At 33.1% G+C, this 24,407-nt stretch overlaps 3 protein-coding genes across 3 annotated transcripts; 2 read left to right on the plus strand and 1 right to left on the minus strand.

Moving 5' to 3' along the window:
• Positions 1-12,235: 12,235 nt before the first annotated feature.
• Positions 12,236-13,347, minus strand: LOC133033264 (uncharacterized). The gene is made up of 3 exons (XM_061107959.1): positions 13,049-13,347; positions 12,664-12,908; positions 12,236-12,522 (listed from the first exon to the last, which is right to left on the minus strand). The coding sequence occupies exons 1-3, from the start codon at positions 13,345-13,347 to the stop codon at positions 12,236-12,238; spliced, it is 831 nt and encodes a 276-aa protein (XP_060963942.1).
• A 761-nt stretch (positions 13,348-14,108) lies between these two features.
• Positions 14,109-15,081, plus strand: LOC133033238 (uncharacterized). The gene has a single exon (XM_061107909.1). The coding sequence runs from the start codon at positions 14,373-14,375 to the stop codon at positions 14,820-14,822; it is 450 nt and encodes a 149-aa protein (XP_060963892.1). The 5' UTR covers positions 14,109-14,372; the 3' UTR covers positions 14,823-15,081.
• A 6,049-nt stretch (positions 15,082-21,130) lies between these two features.
• On the plus strand, positions 21,131-23,073 carry LOC115702456 (uncharacterized). The gene is made up of 6 exons (XM_061107960.1): positions 21,131-21,466; positions 21,551-21,629; positions 21,735-21,874; positions 21,946-22,044; positions 22,130-22,428; positions 22,527-23,073. The coding sequence occupies exons 1-6, from the start codon at positions 21,131-21,133 to the stop codon at positions 23,071-23,073; spliced, it is 1,500 nt and encodes a 499-aa protein (XP_060963943.1).
• The last annotated feature ends 1,334 nt before the right edge of the window (positions 23,074-24,407 follow it).

Genomic DNA, 24,407 nt, shown 5'->3' on the forward strand with positions numbered 1-24,407 from the left:
AATGCCTACCATTCTCTTAGTGGGCCAAGTGCCATAATTAGGGCCACTACCCTCAACTAGAATTAGGAAGATACTAACCAAACAATTAACTAATAAGGTACTGCCACCAATGCGACCATCCGCCTCACAGTATCTCATTCCATCTCGCCATAAACATCAAGATTTGAACCCATTAGAGTGCACATCTTGAAAGGATTAACGAGTACACTTAATTAATTAGTCCAAGCTTTTGAACTCGAGTAGTTAAATCTCCAAAATAGATCAAGAAAGAAGACTACATAAAACAACCTTAATTTGTTGAAAGAACCAAAGGTTGGAGACTACGGCGGCTAACATGAAAATGGCGATGAATTGTATACTCAAAGAGAAGACCCATGCAACACTCTTCAAGTGTAAAAGCAAATGAAAAGAGAGGGGGAATTAGTACTACATGTTAATGAAGGGAGCTCTATGCTCTCTACTAATGATACCCCTCCATATTAGCTAGGCTAGGAAACACATGTCACTATAAGGGTACCTATGGGTTTGTTGAGGCAGCCCAAACTGACCCTCCCTCATAATGTTGGATTGAAGAAAATACCCCATAACCTAGAGAAAAACTTAACTCAAAAGATGCCTTGATAGGGGCACTCCGTTTATGGCTCCCTTCGAAAAGAGAGGCAAACATAAGGCCCCATCCTCTGAATTTGATGAGAAGTCACACAGAGTAGGGACAAGAGAAGTACCTTACATAATCCCCATATAAACCTCAAAGAGGACCAAGGTGTTTCCCACTAATCTTTGAAAGGGGATGAACCATGTGGAAGCAAAGATGCAAGACTTTCACCACAAGATCGATATTGCCTTGAAGGGAGACCTTGATAATGATAAGTTCGATGAAGAGTCTTCTTCCTCGAAGAAAATCCAAGTACAAAAACTTCCATCCAACTTAAAGGAACAAAAAATGACACCTTAAGATGGCACAACTAACCTGTAGTACCGTACCGTCTTACTTTTCATAAGCAGATGAAGATGAAAAAAAAAGTCTTGAGCAAGGATAGATACCAATGCTTCATGGGCATGCTTAAAGAAGATACATATAAGTATTTTAAGAGGCTAAAGTTAAGTACAATCACAACTTGAAAGAAATTTTTAGAAGAGTTCCTCTAACAACATCATGCTACATGTATTTTCATCATGTCCATTATAAGTATCACTAATGTGAAGTAAGGCGAACAAGAAATATTATGAAGCTACATTCAATGCTTCAATGCCAAAGTTATTAAAGTAGGTAAGGTGTCCAAAGATAAAGTCAAGATCGACATAGGTGTAGGAGTACACCTCAGAGGCAATGGGAAAGCATGTTGAAGAGAGTGTTAAGTAATCTAGATGACTTCTACTAAAGAATAGAGAAATATATTAGTGTGGAAGAAGAAAATCGAAGACTAAATGTAGGCACAAGTAAGTACTAATCGAGAAGCTCGTCAGACCCCTGTAGAGACTATTAAGAAATATGTACCTGATACCTATGAAAAGATACACTCAAGTGGCAACATCATCTCTCAACCCATAAACATCAATAATCTAAGAGATTATTAGAAGTAAAATTGTCATATTTTCTATGAACGATCAAAGAGGATACTCTAGTTAGCCTTAAGTGGCAGTAGCAACTCTAGCTTTCTTTCCTTTAATATATTATATTTTAAAGAGGGCATCTAAGTTAGCATCCAATGATAGCAATTACACTCTACTTGCCCTCATGTGGTGGTACCTAGTGTACCCATGTAGCCATGTCTTTATCTTTATCAAAGAAATGTTCAATTTTTCATATTACCTACATAGTTTATACAATCATCATGTTTTCTATACTTATCAGTTAAAATTGCTAAGGTGCGCAAAACAGTAGAGTAATCAAAAGGGTCCACTTCAAGCAAAAAGAAAAATCAAAAGTGTTTGATGATGCCAACACAATTGACTTCACAAGGAGCATATATCTATATAAAAGACTCTTTCTTATATAATGATTAGCTACCCTTGTAGAACAAAAAGAGTAAACAAAAGGCCATGATCATATAACCTCAACAAACAAAAAATGAAAAGTATGTTTAAGAAGTTGTAGACAGGAAAAGAAGACCTCCCAACATAACACCATCTCAAGATGAGATAGTCGCAAGGTACATCCTCCAACACCATTCTACATGCCACAAATGAAAGTCTAGAATGACCAAGTCGTCTAGCCGCATAGGCTCCTGAAACAACGCTTGAAAAAAATAGTATTATGATTAAAAGCAAGCATGACACCTCTCCATGAAAAGAAATATAGAAAATGTTAAAAATGATAACGAAAGCCTAAGAGGTAAAAAAATCCCTCACCAAAATAGTGGCAACCCATATAAGAGATTAAGAGGGCTCAAGTAGCTAACACTCCCTCACTTTAAAGAATCCTACATCGTAAATGACATTCAGAAATGCCAAAGGACAAATACTCCCTCAATAAAAAGATCAAACATATCATAGAAGAAGTTGAGAAAGCATAAAGAGCTAACACTTCATCAATAAAAATATCCTAAGAAAAGTTGAGAAGGCTCAAGGCGCCAATACCACTTACTAACGGAAACTCATGAATGAAACCTTAAGTATGTAAAAAGAGAGTTTGTGAGAGATTTCTCCTCAAACGAGTCTCAATATATAAATATATATATTTTTGGATTTTAATTTTTTTTCCATAAAAAAAGAAATAAATAAGCTAATTTTTGTAGTGACTAAAAAAATAAAAAAATTTACAATAGAGCGTATGGATTTATATATATTAGATAACAATTTATTTTTATTAAATAACTTGTGGGAAACTTACAAAAATACTGACTTTTTTCTAATTTTTACAAAAATACTGTCACATGGCACAAATTTCTTTTATACTGTCTAGGCCCATTTTTTTTTTCTTTTATACTTCTCAGGCCCATTTTTTTCTTTTGTACTCTGAACAGTAACAAGGAAAAATGACGCGTCCTTCCTCGTTGGGAACGAACAGAGCAACAACACAAGACCTGTTGTAATCCCAAATACCACATCCATAACAACACCATATCAAGAAAATGTGACAATGCTTGAAAACAACACAACAATAATTGAAAACAGCACAGCAACAACAGAATCATACACACTCGAACACCAATCAGAAGAAGGAGGAGAGTCAGAAACAAGATAATTTAAGAACGTCAAATTCGACATAGTTGACTATACGAATCTGGTTGCTGAAGAAACGGTAGAAAAACTTAAAAACAACAGTAAAAAACTTGATCCAAAAATCGACATCAACAACGCGAAGCTAATAAGAGACAAACACCACCCAGAATTTGAAAAAGGTCAGGCATACAAAGACAAGGAAACACTGAAGAATGTCATCATCTACTACGCAATCAAAAACAACTTCCAATACAGTTTTTGAAAACATATTTAATTGGGTTTCAGTAAGAATTTTTTTAATATCTTCAATAACCAGAGGTTATAACTGTGGAATGGTAGTATTCTGATCGAGTGTACTTGGATTCCCAATCCTATAAAAAAAAAACATAAAAAAAAATACTACTAAAACAACACAAAAAAATAAAGAGCATAAAAAACAAGCATAAAAAAATATTAGAACTAAAATAATAAAATCACACACCTCAATAACCCTTTTCCCAATTATGTCATCAAACAGATCAGTTGATTGAACAATCTTCACTAGGGATTTACCTTTTTCCTAAGAGTTAACAAAACAAAACCAAAACAACAAGACACAGAGTCAAACAAACAGAAAACTATAAAATAGGAGGACTAACAAAAAAACATGCAGAAAAAAAAATGAGAAATGAGAAATATAATAATCAACTTGAAACAACCCCTAAAACAAAACAAGATCAATAGATTAAAAAAAAAAAAACCTTATCAAATTTGGTAGACTTTCGAACTCTGGCTCCAACTCAAAATCAGAGTTGGAGTTCTCCAACATAGGTCGAGGGTATTTTGATTTAGTGCTCTTCGAAGTACCAACACCTAGTTTTCTTTTAGCAAGAATTGGGGAAGTAAGGCTATGGGATTTTTTTTTTTTTTGAAATATTTCGTTCCCATTTTTAAGTTACTAACAAAAGCAAGAGAAAAAAAAAAGAAAGAAGAAGAAGAAACTAGAACAAAAATGGAAGAAAAAAAAAACGATGAAGAAGAATAATGGAACGATAACAAGGTTAAAGGAGTTTTATGTATTACTTTTTTTTTTAAATTTTAATTCTAATTAAAAAAAAAATTATGAGATGTGACAATCACTTTCAAATCATCATTTATTGTGCTTTATTTGTGACTTTTTTTTTTAAAAAACAAAAAAAATTGATTTTATTAAAAAAAAAAAAAAGAGGTGTGCCAACAATATGATAAGCCACATCACATCAAATATTTTTACTAATTCTTTTTAATTAAAAAAACACATAAAAAATGAATAAAGTGTACAGTATATAGAGAGAGTATCCATTTAAATCAAAAAAATTAAAGAATCTGTCACTTTTGTGACAGCTCATGTCCCAATCAACCTTTTTATTATAAGAAAAACTTTAAATTTTAGTTTGGGAAAATACTATAAAAGTACGTGTACATCAAAAAAAATAAAAAACTTTGTACAAAAAAAGCAGTATACTGCCGTATAAAATCCAAAAATATACAAAGTAAGAAAGAAAAAAATACCGTTTGACAATATTTTTGTAATAAATTAAAAAAAATTAGTATATCATATAAATTTTTTTATTTTTAATATTATTTTAAAAAAAAACATACATCTTAGTAATATAAATTATATTACACTTTATTATGTGTGCACTCACACACCATAAATTATTCGAGTCTGGTTTTGATTTTAATTTGTATATTACTATAAAAGAAATATAATTAGTATATAAATAAAATATTAAATAATAAAATATATATTAAAATAGTCTTTATTATAGTGATCGAGTGTTATTTCAAGTTAATAGAGATTTTTTTTTTTGACGGAAAGTTAAAAGAGATCAATGCTTCGATTTCCAACCTCTTACAGAGTATACTAAAATTAACAATTTAATAACAATTAAACTAGTTGTAGAAATTAAATTTCGTCCCCCCAAATTACACAATATTGCTCATTTTTTTTTTTTTTTGAGATAAAATAGTAACTTTATTAATAAGAAGATTCAACCATTACAATAGAAAGAAAATCCGCAGGAACATTATCCTCGCTAAAAATACGATCTGAATACAAACAAGAGCTACGAGCAAGACAATGTGCAACTTTGTTTATTAGATATATTAAAGTCGGTTATGTTAGCTTATTTGGTTATGTTAGTTGAGTCGGTCATACCTCAGTATAAATACTCTTCTCCCCAATGTAACAATAATATACAATTTTCATTTCTTCAATTTTCTCTGTGGAATAAAAGGAAAAACTCTCTGCTTTATCCACTAATATGGTATCAGAAGACTCTCACACTCTCAAACTTCAAGATTTCAATTGAAGTTCCTCCTTCGATCTTTCTGTTTCTGCAACTATGGTGCGTACACGAGCCACCATCTCAGCTACTTCCACTGCTCAAAATCCTCCAGTGGTCGATGCAAACAACGCTCCACTGCCAAATGAATCCGCTGTCAATCTGCAGCCAAATACGAATCAAGATCAAACCAATCGACCCAATCCAGTCGATCCATCATCTCAAGATCAGATTCCCATACCTCGATCTACCACAATCAATCATCAACAAGATCAACTCCCTATTTCTCGATCCACCTCCATCGATCGACCCCCCCTACGAGGACATTCGTTCTCCATACTATCTGAGTAATGCCGATCATCCAGGACTGGTTCTTGCTACACCAATTCTCACTGATCGCAACTTCCAACCATGGAAGAGAGACTTCAAGATTTCCATTGGTGCAAGAAAAAAAACTCCATTCTTGGAAGGTACTTTACCTCAACCCCCTCTTCATTTTTTCTTAGGCCTTGAAATCGCTCGCAATAACAATGGAATCTCTGTTACACAGAGACCCTTCACTCTACAATTATTAAAAGAAACAGGCCAATTAGGAGCAAAGCCAGTCACCACACCTATGGAGTCCAACATCAAACTAAGCAATGACACTGGACCATTACTTAACAACCCAACTTAATACCGAAGCCTTATTGGAAAGCTGCTCTACCTCAGAATCACTCGGCCAGACATTTCGTTTGCTGTCACAAAATTCAGTCAATATCTACAAGCTCCTCGTGCTCCACATCTCTCAGCTGCCAACCGTGTTCTTCAATACCTCAAAAGTACACCTGGACAGGGCCTATTCTTCTATGCAACCGCACCAACACCACTACATTTACAAGCCTTTGCTGACGCGGATTGGGGATCATGCTTGGATACACGAAGATCTATTTCAGGATATTGCATCTTCTTAGGAAAATCTCTCATTTCCTGGAAGTCAAAGAAACAGCAAACGGTATCTCGATCTTCTGCTAAAGCAGAATATCGAGCCATGGCCAATACATCATGTGAACTCACCTGGCTGCATTCCATAATCAAAGAGTTCAACATCACCATCAAACAACCATCAACTCTATTTTGTGACAACAATGCAGCTCTCCATATTGCAGAAAATCCTGTCTACCACGAGAGAACCAAACATGTTGAAATAGACTGTCATCTCATTCGGGAGAAGATCACAAACGGCACCATCAAGACTAACCATGTTCCAACCAAATCCAACCTAGCAGATATATTCACCAAACCCCTGTTTCCTATTCAGTTCCAATATATTGTATCCAAGATGAGTGTAAATCTATACACTCCATCTTGAAGGGGGCTATTAGATATATTAAAGTCGGTTATGTTAGCTTATTTGGTTATGTTAGTTGAGTCGGTCATACCTCAGTATAAATACTCTTCTCCCCAATGTAACAATAATATACAATTTTCATTTCTTCAATTTTCTCTGTGGAATAAAAGGAAAAACTCTCTGCTTTATCCACTAATATGGTATCAGAGCAAAACAAAAAAAAAATCTCTAGCGACTATTCAACCCCAAAAAATAAACCGATCGAAGTAGAGCCGAAAAAAAGAGCCACCAAAAATCCAAAAAAAAAAATAATTGATCCAAGAGCCAAAGTCAAAAAACGCCACTTGTGATTCGGGGATAGTGAGCCAAAAATAAAAAAGAGCCACCAAAAATCCAAAAATACCGATCCGAAAAGTAGAGCAAAAAGAGCCACTTGTGATCAGGGATAGTGAGTCAAAAAAAGAGCCGCTTATGATCGAGTTGTCCAAGATGGTGAGCAAATAAAATAGCTACCATCTTGAGGGGGGATGTTAGAGAGTCCCACATTGCTAATGTGTGGAAAGAAAATAGAATATATAAGAGGAATGGGCTACTCCTCCCATTGCCAATTTGTTTTAGTATACTCTTACAGAGTATACTAAAATTAACAATTTAATAACAATTAAACTAGTTGTAGAAATTAAATTTCGTCCCCCCAAATTACACAATATTGCTCATTTTAATTTTTTTTTTTTTTTTGAGGAAAAATAGTAACTTTATTAATAAGAAGATTCAACCATTACAATAGAAAGAAAATCCGCAGGAACATTATCCTCGCTAAAAATACGATCTGAATACAAATAAGAGCTACGAGCAAGACAATGTGCAGCTTTGTTTACAGAACGTTTAACAAAATTAATTGTGACAAGCGGCAAATCGGCCATAAGAGAACGACAAGCCGCCACTTGAAGGCCAAAAGGAGAAGGAATGTTCACCATACTTTGGATTGCCTGAACAACAACCAAAGAATCGGTTTCAACCACAACCGATCCCCATTGTTTCCTCTTTATCCAACTCAAAGCCTCCTTAACCCCTATCAATTCGGCCATAGCCGAATCCAAACACCCCTCTCGCAAAACCGTGAAGCCTTCAAGGAATCGACCCTGATGATCCCGGGCCACCCCTGCCGCTCCAAATCGACTATCACTTGCAAAGATTGCACCATCGACATTAACCTTAATCTTTCCCATAACCGGTTTCACCCAATGCTCTAAGTCCATTCTTGAACCCGTAGGAACAAGTAATGACCCCATTCTCCTTTGTTGAGCACTTCTCCATTGATTAAGGACTACTCTTGCCAATAGAATAACCTCCGCCGCTGACATTGATTTGTCCCGCCAAACCACCTCATTTCGGGCAAACCAAATGGCCCAAATAACCATGAGCAATTCTTCCTGGGCCGTGGTTGAGTGTTGTAACAGAATGTGGCTAAACCAATCCCAAAAAGACTCCATAGGCGTGTGACTCCAATTTATAATCGAAAGATGCCAACAAGACCTTGCAAAGGAGCATTGCACCAATAAATGGAAAATAGCCTCAGGCCCCTGGTTACACATAGGACACATGTGATCTAGAAGAATGTGTTTGGTAGTAAGTTGAACCTTAGTAGCCAAACAGCCAGATAAAGCACGCCACATGAGTTGGTGCACTTTGGGGGGGGGACATGAAGCTTCCATACAATCTTCTATATTTTAATCTCAAAATCACTAGTATTAGTGATCTCCAAATGGTGCAACAACCGATATGTGTTTGAGTCAAATTTTATATGAAAGGTTGTAGTAAACAACATTATATAAAATTTGACAAGAGCGAATTATAGTAGAAAATAAATTTGAGTCAAAGCCACATGATATGTTTCCTCCCCCACATTTCATTTCTCAGGGTCCAAATAATCATTCCCACTTAATTCTGGAGAGTGCTGGTTGGTGTGAAATAATTTTATCAAAAGCCTCCGTTTTAAAATGTCAAAACTACCCCTTTAATTTCATAATAATTACATCTACAGCAAACATTCATTATTAATGTTTGTTTATCTATGTGAGCTAGTTTTTAAGTCTTTCTCTTGTACTAAACAAATATATATGCTTTGTTACCAAAGAATAAATATATACATGGTACGATATACAATAGTGTAATATAGCAAAACAGAATAAATTAAGTATTTTTTTTATTTTGTCAAATTAGGTGTAGGCGAAAGCAGCCTCGTGAGACGTCATCAGACAAACGTCAGCAACTAAGCATATTTCATCATCAATAAATTATTGGGTAATTAGCAATTTTTTCCCTGAACTTTGACATATATCAAATCATGTTCCTTGAATTTTTGTTAAAAATTCCCCGTGAACTATTGAGATTGTTAAATTTAAAGACTTTTGTCTAATTTCATTCAATTTTACTCTTTCAGGTACTAAATCATGCTCCCCAGACTTTGATATCTATCACTCCCTCAAACTTTTATATGTATTTAATCATGCCCCTGAACTTTCATCTATGTTAGAATTTTTTTAATAAAATTACTAATTAGCCTAAATTATATAACCCTAAGCGTCTCTATCAAAACTGACAAGGCCACCATAAGATGGGTAAGGGCAACATTGTCTTTTCATATAACCATATATTCTTCCGTGTCAGGATGATTTCGTTTTTGCATTCCACTCCATTAAAAGGGTGAGAAACAAAAACTGCATAAACAGTCTCATCAGTCTGCTTCATCTAGCTTTCTTTCTTATTAGAAAAGTTAATTATATGATCATGGAGAATAATAATAATAATAATAATAATCATAAGGAGAATAAAACTAAGAAGGAAGATCATAACAGAATAGTTCTTGATGAACATGATGAAGATGATCCACAAGACGAAGAGAAGGAGATCGAGAAGTTCTTCTGTCTCATCAAGAGTTATAGAGAGGCTCGCACCCGGCTGATTATGAGAAAGGAGTCCTCTGATCATGATTATTCCAATTCTGATTATGATGATGATGATAATAAGTTGTTACAGGAGAAAAATAAGATGAAGAAGAGGAAGTTGAGTACTGCTAGCAGTAATAGTACTAATAATACTTGGGTTCCTTCATTTGAATGCTCAGATTTTAGCCGAAGTGGTAGTAGTAGAGTAACTCCTTCGACCAGTAAGATGGAGAAATCTCCCAAGAAACCAACTACTATACTAGTAATAATAATATTAATAATAATAATAGTTTAGATCTTAATCTTAGCCTCACTCTATAGTTTGTAATAGTTAATTATATTATTGCTATGTAGTACGTAATCATGTTGCTAGTACTACTGAGTACTGATATCCTAGCTACTAGTTGCATGCGTACGTTAATTGTTTCGATTTCCTATTAATAATAGATTATATAATTAATTTCATAATATTATAAGGTTTCTTCTTCATATTATTATTGTTCGAATTCATGATCATCATATATACATTGTTATATTTATCTATGATTGTCGGAATTTTTTACAAAGTTAATCAATTTTTGATAAAATAAGAGAGTCACATGAGATATAAGCGCTTGTTTATAAGGGTATATAAGGTCCAATTTTGACATTTGGGATAGGACCCCAAGTAGTACCCAATTTTGTGTAAATGGGTGAGGACACAACAACTTGACCCACACATGCACGCACCGTCTGTCTTGCTGAAGATGTTTTCTTTGACTATGAAAAAAGTTGTGCTTGTGCTGACTATTTTGAAACCAGTTGTGTTTGAGACTCTACCTCTTGTCGAGAAGAAGGATGAAGTTGAAAAGTACGAATCGCAGGTTTAGAAAAAATACTCCTGGATAGCGAATGATTTTTTGTGTAAAATTTTTATTTTGAATAATGTTTTGGTGATTTGTATGATTATTATAATTCTACCAAATATGTCAAGAAAATATGGGAAGCATTATAGAAAAATATATGATACCGAGGAGGCAAGAACAAAGAAATATGTCGTGAGCCGCTACCTAAAGTTTCAAATGACCGATGATATGTAACAGAATATATTATTGAATTCTGGTACTGCTTCTCATTGCTGGGAAAATATTTTATTGATTGTATGTTATGTGCTTAATAGACTTCCTAAATCTAAAAGCAAAATTTCACACTACGAAAGTTTAAAAAACAAACAACCTAATATCTCATACTTTAAAACTTGGGGTTATTTGATATTTGTTAGAATTCCTGATCCAAAAGAGAGTTAAAGTGGTTAGTATAGTATATGAATGTGCGTTTATTAGATAGCATATAGATTTTAGGATTTAAATGTGCATGTTATTTTGGAATTTAATGATGCTGATTTTTATGAACATATATTTTCATTTAAATTGAGAAATAGTGGGGGTGCATCATCTAGTAACATGTTTATTATTAGGGATAATGAGCATGAAGAGGGTATAGAAATTGAACCTAGAAGAACTAAAAAAGCTACAGTATCTAAAGATTTTAGTTCTAATTTTTGTGCATATACTCTAGAGGAGGATCCTTCTAACATCCAAGAAGCTTTGACTCACTAGAGTTTGACTTGTACGGAATGAAGTTATTAATGATGAAATGGAGTCTCTTGAGTCAAACGAAACTTAACATTTAGTTGTGATACCACCAAGCTGTAAGACAATAGGTTTTAAGTGGATTCTTAAAAAGAAATTGAGACCAATTGATATTGTTAAAAAGTACAAGGTACGTCTTGTTGTCAAAGGGTTTAGAAAAAAGAAAAAATGTAGATTTCTTTGATACATATACACTTGTTACTAGAATTACATCTATTAGTGTGGTTATTGCTTTTGATGCTATTCTTAACACTACTAGAAAAAATATCATTAACAACACTTTTATTTAACTAAAAAATAATTAAAGGCGCAACACTTATATAAGTGTTGCCTCCAAGACTATTACTAAAAGTAAATTTTTAAGAAAATACTTTACAAGTGTTATCTTTTCCTTAAAATTTAATACTTTTATATATATATATGTCTATAGAAAGACTTTTTATGCAAACGTTGCTTAATTAAAATTAAAATTAATTTTTTTTTTTTTATCAAAAAGGAATGAACTTCATTAACCATAAGCAATTACGACCTAATCAAAACAGGCAGCAAGGCCCAAAACAACTAATTACAGTATAGTTTCTCTATACATTTCCTCTCATAAGTTTTTAAGCTCCCTTTTTTTGCAACTTATAATCTATAGAACACTATATCTTTAATATCCTGTACAATTTTCAAAGCTGTCCTCGAGTAATTGTTAAAGATGCAATTGTTCCTGTTACTCCATAAATCGTAGATCAATGCTGCCATAACAGTAGTATAGATTCTCTGCTTCTTATCCTTCTTGTTTTGCACTAACCATCTTTGCCAACCTTGAAAATCGGTTGGCCATCTACTCATTCTAAGCCAAACACACATCTAAGTTAAAACCTGCTGCGAAAGACAGTAAGCAAAGAACAAATGGTCGTTTGTCTCAGCTTTAGCACCACAGACCGGACATAAAATACTGTCAAGGGTGATTTTGAACTGAGCAAATTTGTCCCTGGTTAACAGTTGGTTATTGGTCACTTGCCAGAAAATAAACCTGTGCTTCGGCATATTGTAGCTGCTCCACACATTGTTGCTGATTTCGTATTCAAATTGCAGCAACTTGCTGTTATACAACAATTTAGAGTTGAGCCGATCCACAGCAGCCCCTGCAATTGCTATATCATTTTGAGTAAATTTGTCCCTCAAATGACAAAGTTTCCTCCAATACCAACTTGTATAATTTTTTAGATCATAGGTCCAAATAGAATTATTCTTGAGATAAATATTATTGACTCATTTAACCCAAAGTAAGTCACTTTTAGAAGAAATGGCCCAAATATATTTGGCAAGGACAACTTGATTCCATTTGACCCTATCTTTGAATCGTAACCCTCCATAATTCTTAGGAAGATAAACTTTTTCCCACGAAGCCACATGAAGCTTACTTCTATGACCATTCCAATCCCAAAGAAAACCTCTAAATAGCTTCTCGATCTCCCTTGTGATACTATATGCGGCAAGATGAAGATGTTCATCCAGTTGTTGCGGAGCCCCAACAATACTGAATTAATGAGTTGAGCCCTAGCAGCAAACGAAAGATGTCTAGTTGCCCAAGTATGAAGTCTTTGTTTGATTTTCTTAATTATCACACCACAATCTTCTGTTTTCTATTTTGTTGGTCTTAGAAGCACCCCTAGGTACTTGAGAAGAAACAAACCTTCTAAAAGACTCATTTCTCTCAACATAACCTGTTTTTCCTCTTCTTTCACCCCTCCAAAATAGAGTTGAGATTTGTTAGCTTTGATTGCTAGCCCTGAAGAGGCACTAAACTCATCTAAAATACTCTTCAACACCTGTAGCGAGCTTAAGTTCCCCTTACAAAACAACATCAGATCATCCGCAAAACAGAGACTTATTATCTTGAGACTCTTACACATAGGGTGATACTTAAAATTCGATTGATTGGCTACCAACTGCAGACGCCTAGTCAAATACTCCATAACCATAATTTAAGATAGATATTTTTATAGAAAATTTATTAAAAATAATAGTAAAATATTAATTTGTAAATTTATGCTTTAATAAAATATTAAAAATTGAGAGAATTAAGGAGGAAAAAGACAAATAACTTTGGAGAGATTTTAGACCGCTACGTCAACGCTTCATACTTCTCCTTTATATATATAGATTATTCATAAAATTATTTTTTAATAATATTCTTAAATTAAATAGTAATTATTTAAATAGATTACTAATTTATTCTTACCTCCTCCAATTAATTTTTTTTTTCTTTCTCTTTTTCATTCAGAAACCCAAACTTTTAGAAACACCATAATCTTTCCCATTCTTTCTTTTCTCTATCTTCTTCTTAAGGTCGGGTTCGTTATCACAATTCACACCATTTCCATTCAAGTATTCTTCTCTCTCTCCTCTCTCTCTCTCTCTCTCTCTCTCTCTCTCTCTATCTCTCTCTCTCTCTCTCTCATTATTACAATTTAGACTTATTATCACTATTGGTCCTTAATTTTGTAGTGTATATTATCACTTATTAAAATTTAGACTGATTATTAATTTACAAATTAATATTTTCATAGATAAGTGGAGGTAATTTTTTAATATATACCTGCTAGTCTGCTACAATTCCTGAGAAAATGCCTGTAGGTAAAAAAAAACTTAATCTACACAATTTTTTTTCCATGTATATTTATTTTAGCTGATGCCTATACAAGTTTGTCAAAAACAAAAAATAATGCCAACGAGAAAAACGAATGAAAATGACTGAAAACGAGTTGTTATTGTGTACTCACACCTTCACGCTCTCACGAGATGATGACCGAGTCTCCCAGAAGCAACCAGGAAGCATCCAAGAAATAACCTATTTTACTATTTTATTTTTTTAAGAAAAAAAAAATCACCTTTTTTATTTATTATTTTTTTATCAAAGAAACCAAACAAATCCAACAATAAGTTAGTTAATTATCCCTTTATACCTTATTTTTCACTTTTCACTAATTAATTACACAAAATGGAGATGGGAAAGGGAAACATGTGTAAGAAGAGGAAGCTCAGCCATGTAGTAGTGAGGGAAAATGAAGAAGAAGAAGAAGAAGAAGAAGAGGAAGGAGAAGAAGAGAAAATAGAGAAGTTTTATGAACTCATTAGAAGCATGCGAGAGGCTCGTGACCGTTTGATCAAACCAATAAGTACTACTACTGATCATCATCATCATCAGACTCCAGATTCTCTCTCTTGGAAGCCTTCATTTGAACATGAAGACTTCATAACTGGTAAAAATGCTAATGGACAAGAGATTATTCCAACTTCAAATTTCAAGGTCCCTAAGACTAACCAAACTTCACTCCTCACTACTGCTACTTTTGTTGGGACTTCTTCTGCTGCTGCTGTTCCAAACCAAGTTCCTCATACAAATAATGTTAGTTCAAAAGAGCTCTTAGATCTTACACTTTCATTATAGCGTTTCGAATATATATATATATATATATATATAGTGTGTCACTTTGTTTCTCCAGCCGATTCGTACGAATTTTGTTTATATGAATGTTTTTGTTTTGCGTATCCAGTCAAACCATGAGATAGTTAGATTTTAGTTAGTATTTAGAGGTTGCGAGACTTATCAATAATAATATCCATCTGTGTATATATATATTATTATATATTTGTACGGATGCAAATATATTTGCAGGTGGTTAAATTAAGCATTATTTTATTATAAAGAACTTAGATCTATAGCTATAATTGTTATGACGTTGCTGGAACTATACTTATATAAAAAATCACAACATAAGCTATATGCTATTTTTCACACAAGTGTTTTTTTTGTTAATGACTATGAAACGCTCCCATATAGTTGTGTAAGTTCCTAATTAATTACCGTGCTGCTCCACTCTATATTTTTATTCAAGCTTTTCAAAAGACGAGTCGTGTGTCGTATTATGGCCAATATGTGCTGACGCGTCGCATATTATGGCCAATAAGTCTGTTTTCATGTTTTACTTTTTTATATATTTTTCTACAATTATTAAATTTTACGTATCTTTTAAATCTTTAGTTATATTTATATAATTTTTGAACAATATCTTACAAATAATTACACTACAACAGATTTATTAATTACCAGCGGAACTAGTACCGGCGGAGCCAAACCGCCAGTATTAATTGGTTATTACCGGCGGAATTGGTCATCCGCTAGTATTGTTTTTTGAAAATTAAAAAAAATTAATATTTAAAAAAAAAATAGTAATACCGGCGGATCACACTAGTACAGACAGAAATTCTGCCTCTAATTCCTTGGGCGAGAATTTGACCGCCCAAAATTTAAAACAACTATTACCGGCGGATTAGTAGAGGCAGGTTCTGCCGGTAATAGTCAGGGGAGTCTGACCGTTGTATTATTACCGGCGGAACCCTTATTATTACCCGCGGGTCCCGCCGGTAATTAAATTCTATAAAATATCCCCCCCAAGGCTGAAAATATTTTCCATTTTCCTTCAAAAATACCCCCAACGGCTCCTTCAAAGAAAACCTCCTTCTCCTCCTCCATCTCCGACACATCCCAATTCTGCTCCTCCTCCATCTCCGGCGCCCATCCCCCTTCTCCTCCTCCATCTCCGGCGCCCATTCCAACCATTGCAAAAGTAAAGTTTTTGTTATAATATATATAATTTTTTTTTGCTATATTATTTTGGTTTTAAAATTTGTTTTGTAATTTTTTTTTTTTTTTTTGTTATCTTTGGTTTAAGTTTTGGGTAGGAGTATAATAGCTAACGGAGATTTGCAACGTCGGAGGAGGAATACAAATTTCTACCAGAAATTAAAGAGGTTGGTGCTTTTAGTTTTCTGTTGGTATTTTATTTTTTGTGTTGTGAAAATTTTTGTAAATGGTATATAAATATATATAAATCTGTGTGTATTTTTGATAGTGTAAGTATAAGTGTATGATTTTATTTATATAAAATATGTATGGATATCAGTTGTATGTTAATATATTTGAAAATATGTGTTTCGAAATATTATATTTTGTATATTGTATATACAGTGTATATACATTTTATATACTGTATATAATATATAGTATATACAGTATATATACTGTATATATAATATATATAAGCAACTTATATATATGTAGAAAATTATAAAATTGATATATAATTGATTATTTTTTAAAAAAATGTAGTTAAAAAATTAGAATAAATCTTTATTATTGAAAAAAAAAAATACTTAGAAATGTAATATTTTTTAACATTAAGTATATAAATGTAAATAAATATAATTCATTTTTATGTATATACAACATAAAAAATAAACTTTTTCATGTAAATTATTAAATAAGATTTTAAAATCTAAATTATAATTTTTTAATAATAAAAATTTAATAACAAAAATTTATGAAATATATACTTAATAATTAAATATTAAAAATTAATTAAATAATGAAATTTTAACATTAAAATATGTAAAGAATAAATATTAATAAAATAACAATTTTTTTAATTTAAAAAAAAATTAATAAATGAAAATTTAATTATAATATATACTTGAAAAATAAATATAAAAGCAAAAAAAAAAAATTGATGTAAAGAATTAAAATTTTTTTTACGATTATAATTATAATTTTTTTTAAGAAAAAGATTCAATATAGGAAAATATTTTTAAATAATATTTCTTTAAAAAATTAATTAAATAATGAAATTTTAACATTAAAATATGTAAAAAATAAATATTAATAAAATAATAAATTTTTTAATATAAAAAAAATTAATAAATGAAAATTTTATTGTAATATATACGTGAAAAAAAAAAATATAAAAGCAAAAAAAAAATATTTAGATGTAAAAAATTAAAAAAAAATTACGATTATAATTATAATTTTTTTTAAGAAAAAGATTCAATATAGGAAAATATTTTTAAATAATATTTCTTTAAAAATTAAAAATAGAAAATATTTTAATAAGGAATATTTTTTTTTAATAATATATAAATAATTGTGTAAGTATTAAAATAATAATGAATTTTTTTTAATAAAATAGCATAAAATATCTTAAAATAGCATAAAATTTTATCATTCAATTTTTCTTTATACTATAAAATCATATGTCTTCATAAAATTTTAGATGACAATCGACAAGTCTTGGACCACTTTGCGAAATCGTAGATGTCCACAATATTGGGATGGTCTAAATGCATTTTTAGAGATGGCCTCGAAATGTAAAGATTGTGATGGTAGAATTAGGTGCCCATGTGTAAGATGTGTGAACAATAGGCTTCAAACTTTACCTGTTGTGAAAGCACATATATTCGATTGGGGTTGTTTTACTGGTTACGAGAAGTGGACTTACCACGGGGAAGCAGAATCTAGTGCCACTAATGCATTGAATGACCATGATGCCGCTGATGATGATCCTGAAATTGACGAGATGATTCCGATAGTGGATGACTTCCTTCAGCCGTCATTCGAAATGGATGATAATCCAGATGCAAATCAATGACGCGACGAATTATTTGAAGAAATTGAGGCCAAGTTGTATCCTGGTTGTGATTGGATATCTTCTCTTAAATTTTTGGCAAAGTTATTGCATTTGAAAGTTAGGGGAAATATTCCTAACAACATATTTGATGAATTACTGAAGTTATTAAGATTTGCTTTTCCAAAGGAAAATAAAATTCCATCAAACTATTATGATGCCAAGAAAAAATTGAAAAAATTAGGGTTGGGGTATGAGTCAATTCATGTGTGCAAGCACAATTGCTGTTTATTTTACAATGAACATGCAAATGAAGATTCATGTCCAGTATGTGGCACTAATAGATGGATAACTTCAAAAAATTCAGGAGCAAAAAAGGTGCCTCATAAGGTGATGCATTACTTTCTGTTAATTCCGCGACTGAAGAGACTGTATACTTCAAGGCATACGGGAAAATACATGGTATGGCACCACAGTGGTAAATCAAAAGATGAGGGTGTGATGCGACACTCTGTGGATGGTGCAGCGTGGAAGGACTTTGATGCCAAACATCTTGATTTTGCTAGTGAACCTCGAAATGTTCGTCTCGGTTTAGTTGCCGATGACTTTAATCCATTTGGCAACATGAGCCAAGCTTACAGTATGTGGCCTGTAGTTTTGGCGAACTATAATCTTCCACCTTGGTTATGTATGAAAGATAATAATTTTATGTTGACCATTCTTATTCCTGGAGATAAATCACCGGGAATGGACATCGATGTATTTTTAAGACCCTTGGTGGATGAGTTGAAGGTGTTGTGGGTTAACGAAGTAGATACGAGAGATTGTCGAACCAACACTGTCTTCAAGTTGCGTGCAGCTCTTCTGTGGACAGTGAAGATTTTCCTGCTCGTAGTTATTTGTCTGGTTGGAGTGGTCAGGGATACAAAGCTTGTCCCATATGCAATGAAGATACATCTTCTATTCGAGTAATTGGTAAGACATCTTACGTAGGTCATAGAAGATTTTTTCCAAATAACCATCGAATGAGAATGGATACTCAATTTGATGGACAAATTGAGAGAAGACCTCCTCCAAGACGTTTTACTTGTGAAGGAGTATTAGAACAAGTAAACAGACTCCCACCCCATCTCCTGGGAAATCATGAGCTCTTTGGTGGTGTAAAGCGTAGGCGAGTTTCAGAAAATCATAATTGGCGGAAAAAAAGCATCTTCTACGAGCTTGACTATTGGTGTTCAAATATTCTTAAACACAATATTGATGTCATGCATGTTGAGAAGAATGTTTGTGATAGTTTATTGGGCACAATCTTGGATAATGAGAAATCCAAGGACACTATCAATGCAAGACACGATTTGAAGAAGCTAGGAGTCAGAAAATCGTTGTGGATTTATGAAGATGAGAGGGGGAAGTTGTTGAAACCTCATGCACCTTACGTGCTTAAACCTGATGACAGGATCCAATTTTGTAAATTTATTAAGGATGTGAAATTTCCTGATGGCTTTTGTTCGAATTTGAAAAAAAAAAAGTAAATGAAAATTTAACAAATGTCATCGGATTGAAGTCACACGACTGCCATGTAATAATGCAACGATTACTGTCTGTTGGTGTTCGCAAGTTTCTCCCGAACGCTATATCGACCACCATCTCTGAACTGTGCAACTTTTTCAGGCAAATTTGTTCAAGGACTATAAATTTTAAAGACATGGAGGTTGCTCAACAAGATCTTATTTTAATCTTGTGTAAAATGGAGTCCATATTTCCTCCTGCATTTTTTGACATAATGATTCATTTGGTCCTTCACTTGCCTGAAGAAGCAATTTTGGGTGGACCTGTTTTTATGAAGTGGATGTATCCATTTGAAAGATACATGAAAAAATTGAAGAACTATGTAGGAAATAAAGCACGTCATGAAGGGTCGATAGCAGAAAGTTACGTTATTGATGAGGCTTTGACATTTTGTTCAATGTATTTCAAGGGGGTTGAAACAAGGTTTAACCGTCTTGATCGTAATGAAGATGAGGTTGTCCCACGAAAGCTTTCTGTGTTTCAATCTCAATGTCGACCCATTACAAAAGGCAATCTCCGGCCACTTGATCGCGCATCTCGTGAACAAGTAGAGTGGTATATATTCAACAATTCACCTTAAATTCAACCTTACTTAGAGTAAGTTTTTTTCTTCATTAATTTTTCTTTTTTTTCACCTTAAATTTCAATCAATCAATTCAAATCTATTTTATTTTACAGTGAACACTTGGAAGTGATCCGACAAAATTACCCGAATGGAGATCATAATGTTCTACACAAAAAACATTTCCGTCTGTGGTTTCACAAGAAGGTGGTATATATATGTGTAGTAAACGTTTATTATCTTAAGTGGTGTTTTCCATTTTCTAATGAGGTACTTATTTTTATAGATATATGACTTGCACAAGTCTGGATCATTAGAGAATGGCAAAGAGTTTCTAGCTTTAGCATCCGGGTCTGATCACTTAGGTACTTACTATGAAGGTTGTATTGTGAATGGAGTTCGATTTATGGCTACCAAACAAGATGAGAAGAGGAGCACACAAAATAGTGGAGTGTTTGTGGCAGGAACAGAAGGTTTTAATTATTATGGCACACTCACTGAAGTGCTAAAGTTAACCTTCACTGGTGTTTACTCTGTCACATTATTTAAGTGCAAGTGGTACAATACAAATCCAAGACGGAAGAAAACAATCGTCGAGAACCTTATCACTAGTATTAATGTCAGTGGTGTATGGTATAAAGATGACTCATACATACTTGCTAGTCAAGCAAAGCAAGTGTTTTATCTCGATGATTTATTGAGAGGGAAAAATTGGAAAATAGTTGAGAATGTAAATCACCGACAAATTTGGGACATCGTGGATGATGACGATAATGTCGAAACTGATTTGGTACACGACACGAACTCATCCAATTTTGTGTTAACAGTTGATCTTGGGGAGTTAATTTTGCTACCTAATCAACCTCCAATGGACATTGGCACTGAACCAAGTTTTCATGTCAACGAAGATGACCGCAACATGGACGACGAAGATGCTACTGAAGAGTCTGACGAAGAAATTTTATTTGAATTCTGTGAAGATGATGTGAATGATCATTTAGTTAATAATGATAGTGATATGGATGATTAATTTTCAATCACTTTATTTTGTAATACATACAATTATTAATTTCAAGTTAATATTTCTTATTTCAAGTTAACTTTATTAATTTTAAATTATTGTTACTATTACTTATAAATGAAATATTTTTTTTTCAAAAAAAAGTAATGTCAGCTGATGTATCCACTTATCATGGTGGAGACGGGGGTGGTACCGATCCACCGGACCCTAGTAGGGTTCTGCCGACTTGTCAGACGACTCCACCGCCAAGAAGAAGGGGATGTGGCCTTGCTACCAACTTGGATGTTGACCAAAGAAGGCGGGATGCAGGAAAACCATTACCACTAAAGCTTGATGCCGTGACAGGCAAAGTGGTTGGTAAAGAAAATCAAGCTTTTGTACGTCAAATGGGTGTTGAGGTCACAATTACGTTGCCAGGATACTACTTGAATTTTAATGAAATCCCTCAACACTTTAAAGACCAAATTGTAGAAAAAATGAAGGTAAAACACATTAACAAGTTTAATGTTTCAAATACTTAATTTCAATTAATACATAATTTTTTAACAAATACTATTTGTTTGTAGTATTTGTACGATATTGATGGCCATCCTGAGCCTGAAAGAGTGATGAGTACTCTTTATCATGAGATGAAGAGAAGATATTGTGAGAGAAAGAATATCAAGCACACGTGGTTTCATTAACATTATTCTGGGGATCCAAATGATTTGGCAAGTGTTATTGAAGCTGTACTCGATCACTGCACTACAGATAGTTGGAAACAAATCATTGACTTATTTTTGAGCCCAAAATTCATTGCGCGTTCAAATCAAAACAAGAAAAATAGAGGGGAAATGCAGTATTTGTCAACGCAAGGCTCGAGGTCGATGGCAGCGTCTCGTAATGAACATGTAAGTAAAATTATCAACTTCCTATTAGAAATTTCTTTTACTAAACACAAACTAACTCTATTTTTAAACAGGACGTCCCGGAAGATTACGCAATTCATACTTGGAAGAGAGGCCACCTCAGAAAAGGAACAGAAGACACTTGGATTAGCGAGACATGCAAAGAACTACATGTAAGTTTCAATATGTTTTTTAATAATTTTTTTACAACTAATGCATGATGTTGTTATTGTATTTCTAATATTTTTATTTGATCAGGAGAAAATGCTTGAAGAGGTTGCTAGCATGACGGATACAGAAGATGATTCTAGCGATGGGTCTGTTAGCAAATACAAGAAATTAAAAGCTATGAATAAAGTTCTTGGGAGCCAGTCGAACTATCTAAGGGGACTGGGTTATAAATTGAAAGGCAGCTCGGAAACAAGTTCTAGTACTCAAAGTCGAGCTCAATCACAAATACCGACTTCATCCATTACTCCGGAAGATATGGGAGTCTTTGCCGAGTTTATGTTGAAAATGCGTGATAAGATTGACCAGTCTGGCACCTCCAGTGACGCGTCTCTGCATGACCCGCGGTTTAACAATTTTTTACAAAAATTTTTACCATCACAACCGCAAGGTAGCACGTCCAATTCAGCCCCCCTCCAACGTTAAGGCCACAACAACAACAACAACAACAACAACAACAACCACCACGCTCGCCTCAGCTGCCTCAGTTTTTTCAACAAGAACAACAAAATTCTCCCAACATGTCTGCTGGCTCTTCACAATCACCTCAGTTGCATTACATGTTCGGGCTTCCCTCACAGTCTCCTCCTAAATTTTTTTCGGATGCCGCTGGAGGATCTCAGACACAACCTATGGTTGGCAATATTGGAGGCTCATCCCAACAACACTACCCTATGTACGGTCAATTTGGGTCATTGTTGCAGCAACAACCTGTGTATGGTCAAATGGGAGGATCTCCACAACAGCCTATGTATGGTCAGTTTTTTAGTGCGCAGAGTCAGCAACAACAGCAACAACCAATTTTGGTTCGCCCGCAGCCTCGACAATATGTGGAGATCTTACCAACACCGCAGACTGGACAACCTTATTACCCTATCCCACCTGCTCAATCCCGTGATAATCTTGATGGTTCAAGACTTAGCTCGGATGCAGATGAATTTTTAGAGTATACTGATTTGAATAATGATAGTTAGGTTTTTTTAATTATGTCAATTTTTATATTTTAAAGTTTATTTAAAGACAATTTCCTAATTTTATTTAAGATAATATACTTGATATTGTAATGGACAAATTAATTTTAATGCTTAATTTCTTAATTTTAATATTGTATTTCTAATTAATAATATTTATGAAATAATTATTATATATAAAATAATTATTATAATTAATTTAAATATATTAAATAATCAGAATAATGGTTTTTTTTAATATTTAAAAATATTAATACCGGCGGAACAATGATTGGGGTCTGCGCGGTATTAATGCATCTGCGTGTAAAAGTGCAGACATTAATACCAGCGGACCCCACCGCTATTAATTCGCCGGTATTAATATTATTACCGGCAGAATACCATTTTCGTCGCTAATAACCACTAATAGTGACCAATTATTCCCGGCGGATAATTACCGGCGGATTCCGCCGGTATTAATTATTACCGGCGGATTCCGCCGTTATTAATTATTACCGGCGGTTTGGCCTATTAATACCGAAGAATGCCTCGGCCGGTAATATGAAAAACTGTTGTAGTGTTATAAAAATAATTATTAATATAATTTGAATGTTTTCTTATAAATACTCAAATTTTATATCACGTCTTATAAATAAATTAATATATAATCTTAGTTTTACATGTTCCAATAGTTTTAAGTATATAATTATAATATCAGTATTATATTTAAATTTTATTATTATTTTAACGTATTTATTATTAATAAATTTATATCTTATTATTATTAATAATCATAAATTATAAAGTTTTTTAATATGTCCTGTTGTACTTTTCGGACTTGTCACGTGTCGTGCTCTTTGAGCTAGTCTATTCGTGTTTACATGTCATACATTTCATACTTCTCATGTCGTATTATGCTTAAGGACATATTTTTTGTACTGTGTCGTGCCAATTTGTAGCATCAAACTGTGTTATGCCCAAGCCCGTATTTTTCATGCTTAGTCGTGCATAAAAAATTAATTTCATCCATTCATAATATATCAAATTAAATATATATATATACATAAATACATAAATACCCAACACAGTATTTAATCACTACTACAAATATTGTAATTCGCGACGGTCTTGAAAATAATTTTTTTCGGGGACCGTCGCTAAAAAAATTAAGTAACTGTTTAAAACCGTTAGGAAAAATGAGTATTCCCGCTAGTTTTGAACAGTAGCTAAAACAGTAGGTGACAGTTATTATTAAAAACACATGAAAAATTATTAAAAAAATTAACCCATATACTCGACGGTTTAAAATCGTCGGGTATAATATAGCCGACCGTCGGGTATACCCATTATTTTTTATT

This window comes from Cannabis sativa, unplaced genomic scaffold (genome assembly GCF_029168945.1).
Source record: "Cannabis sativa cultivar Pink pepper isolate KNU-18-1 unplaced genomic scaffold, ASM2916894v1 Contig3, whole genome shotgun sequence".
NCBI lineage: Eukaryota > Viridiplantae > Streptophyta > Magnoliopsida > Rosales > Cannabaceae > Cannabis > Cannabis sativa.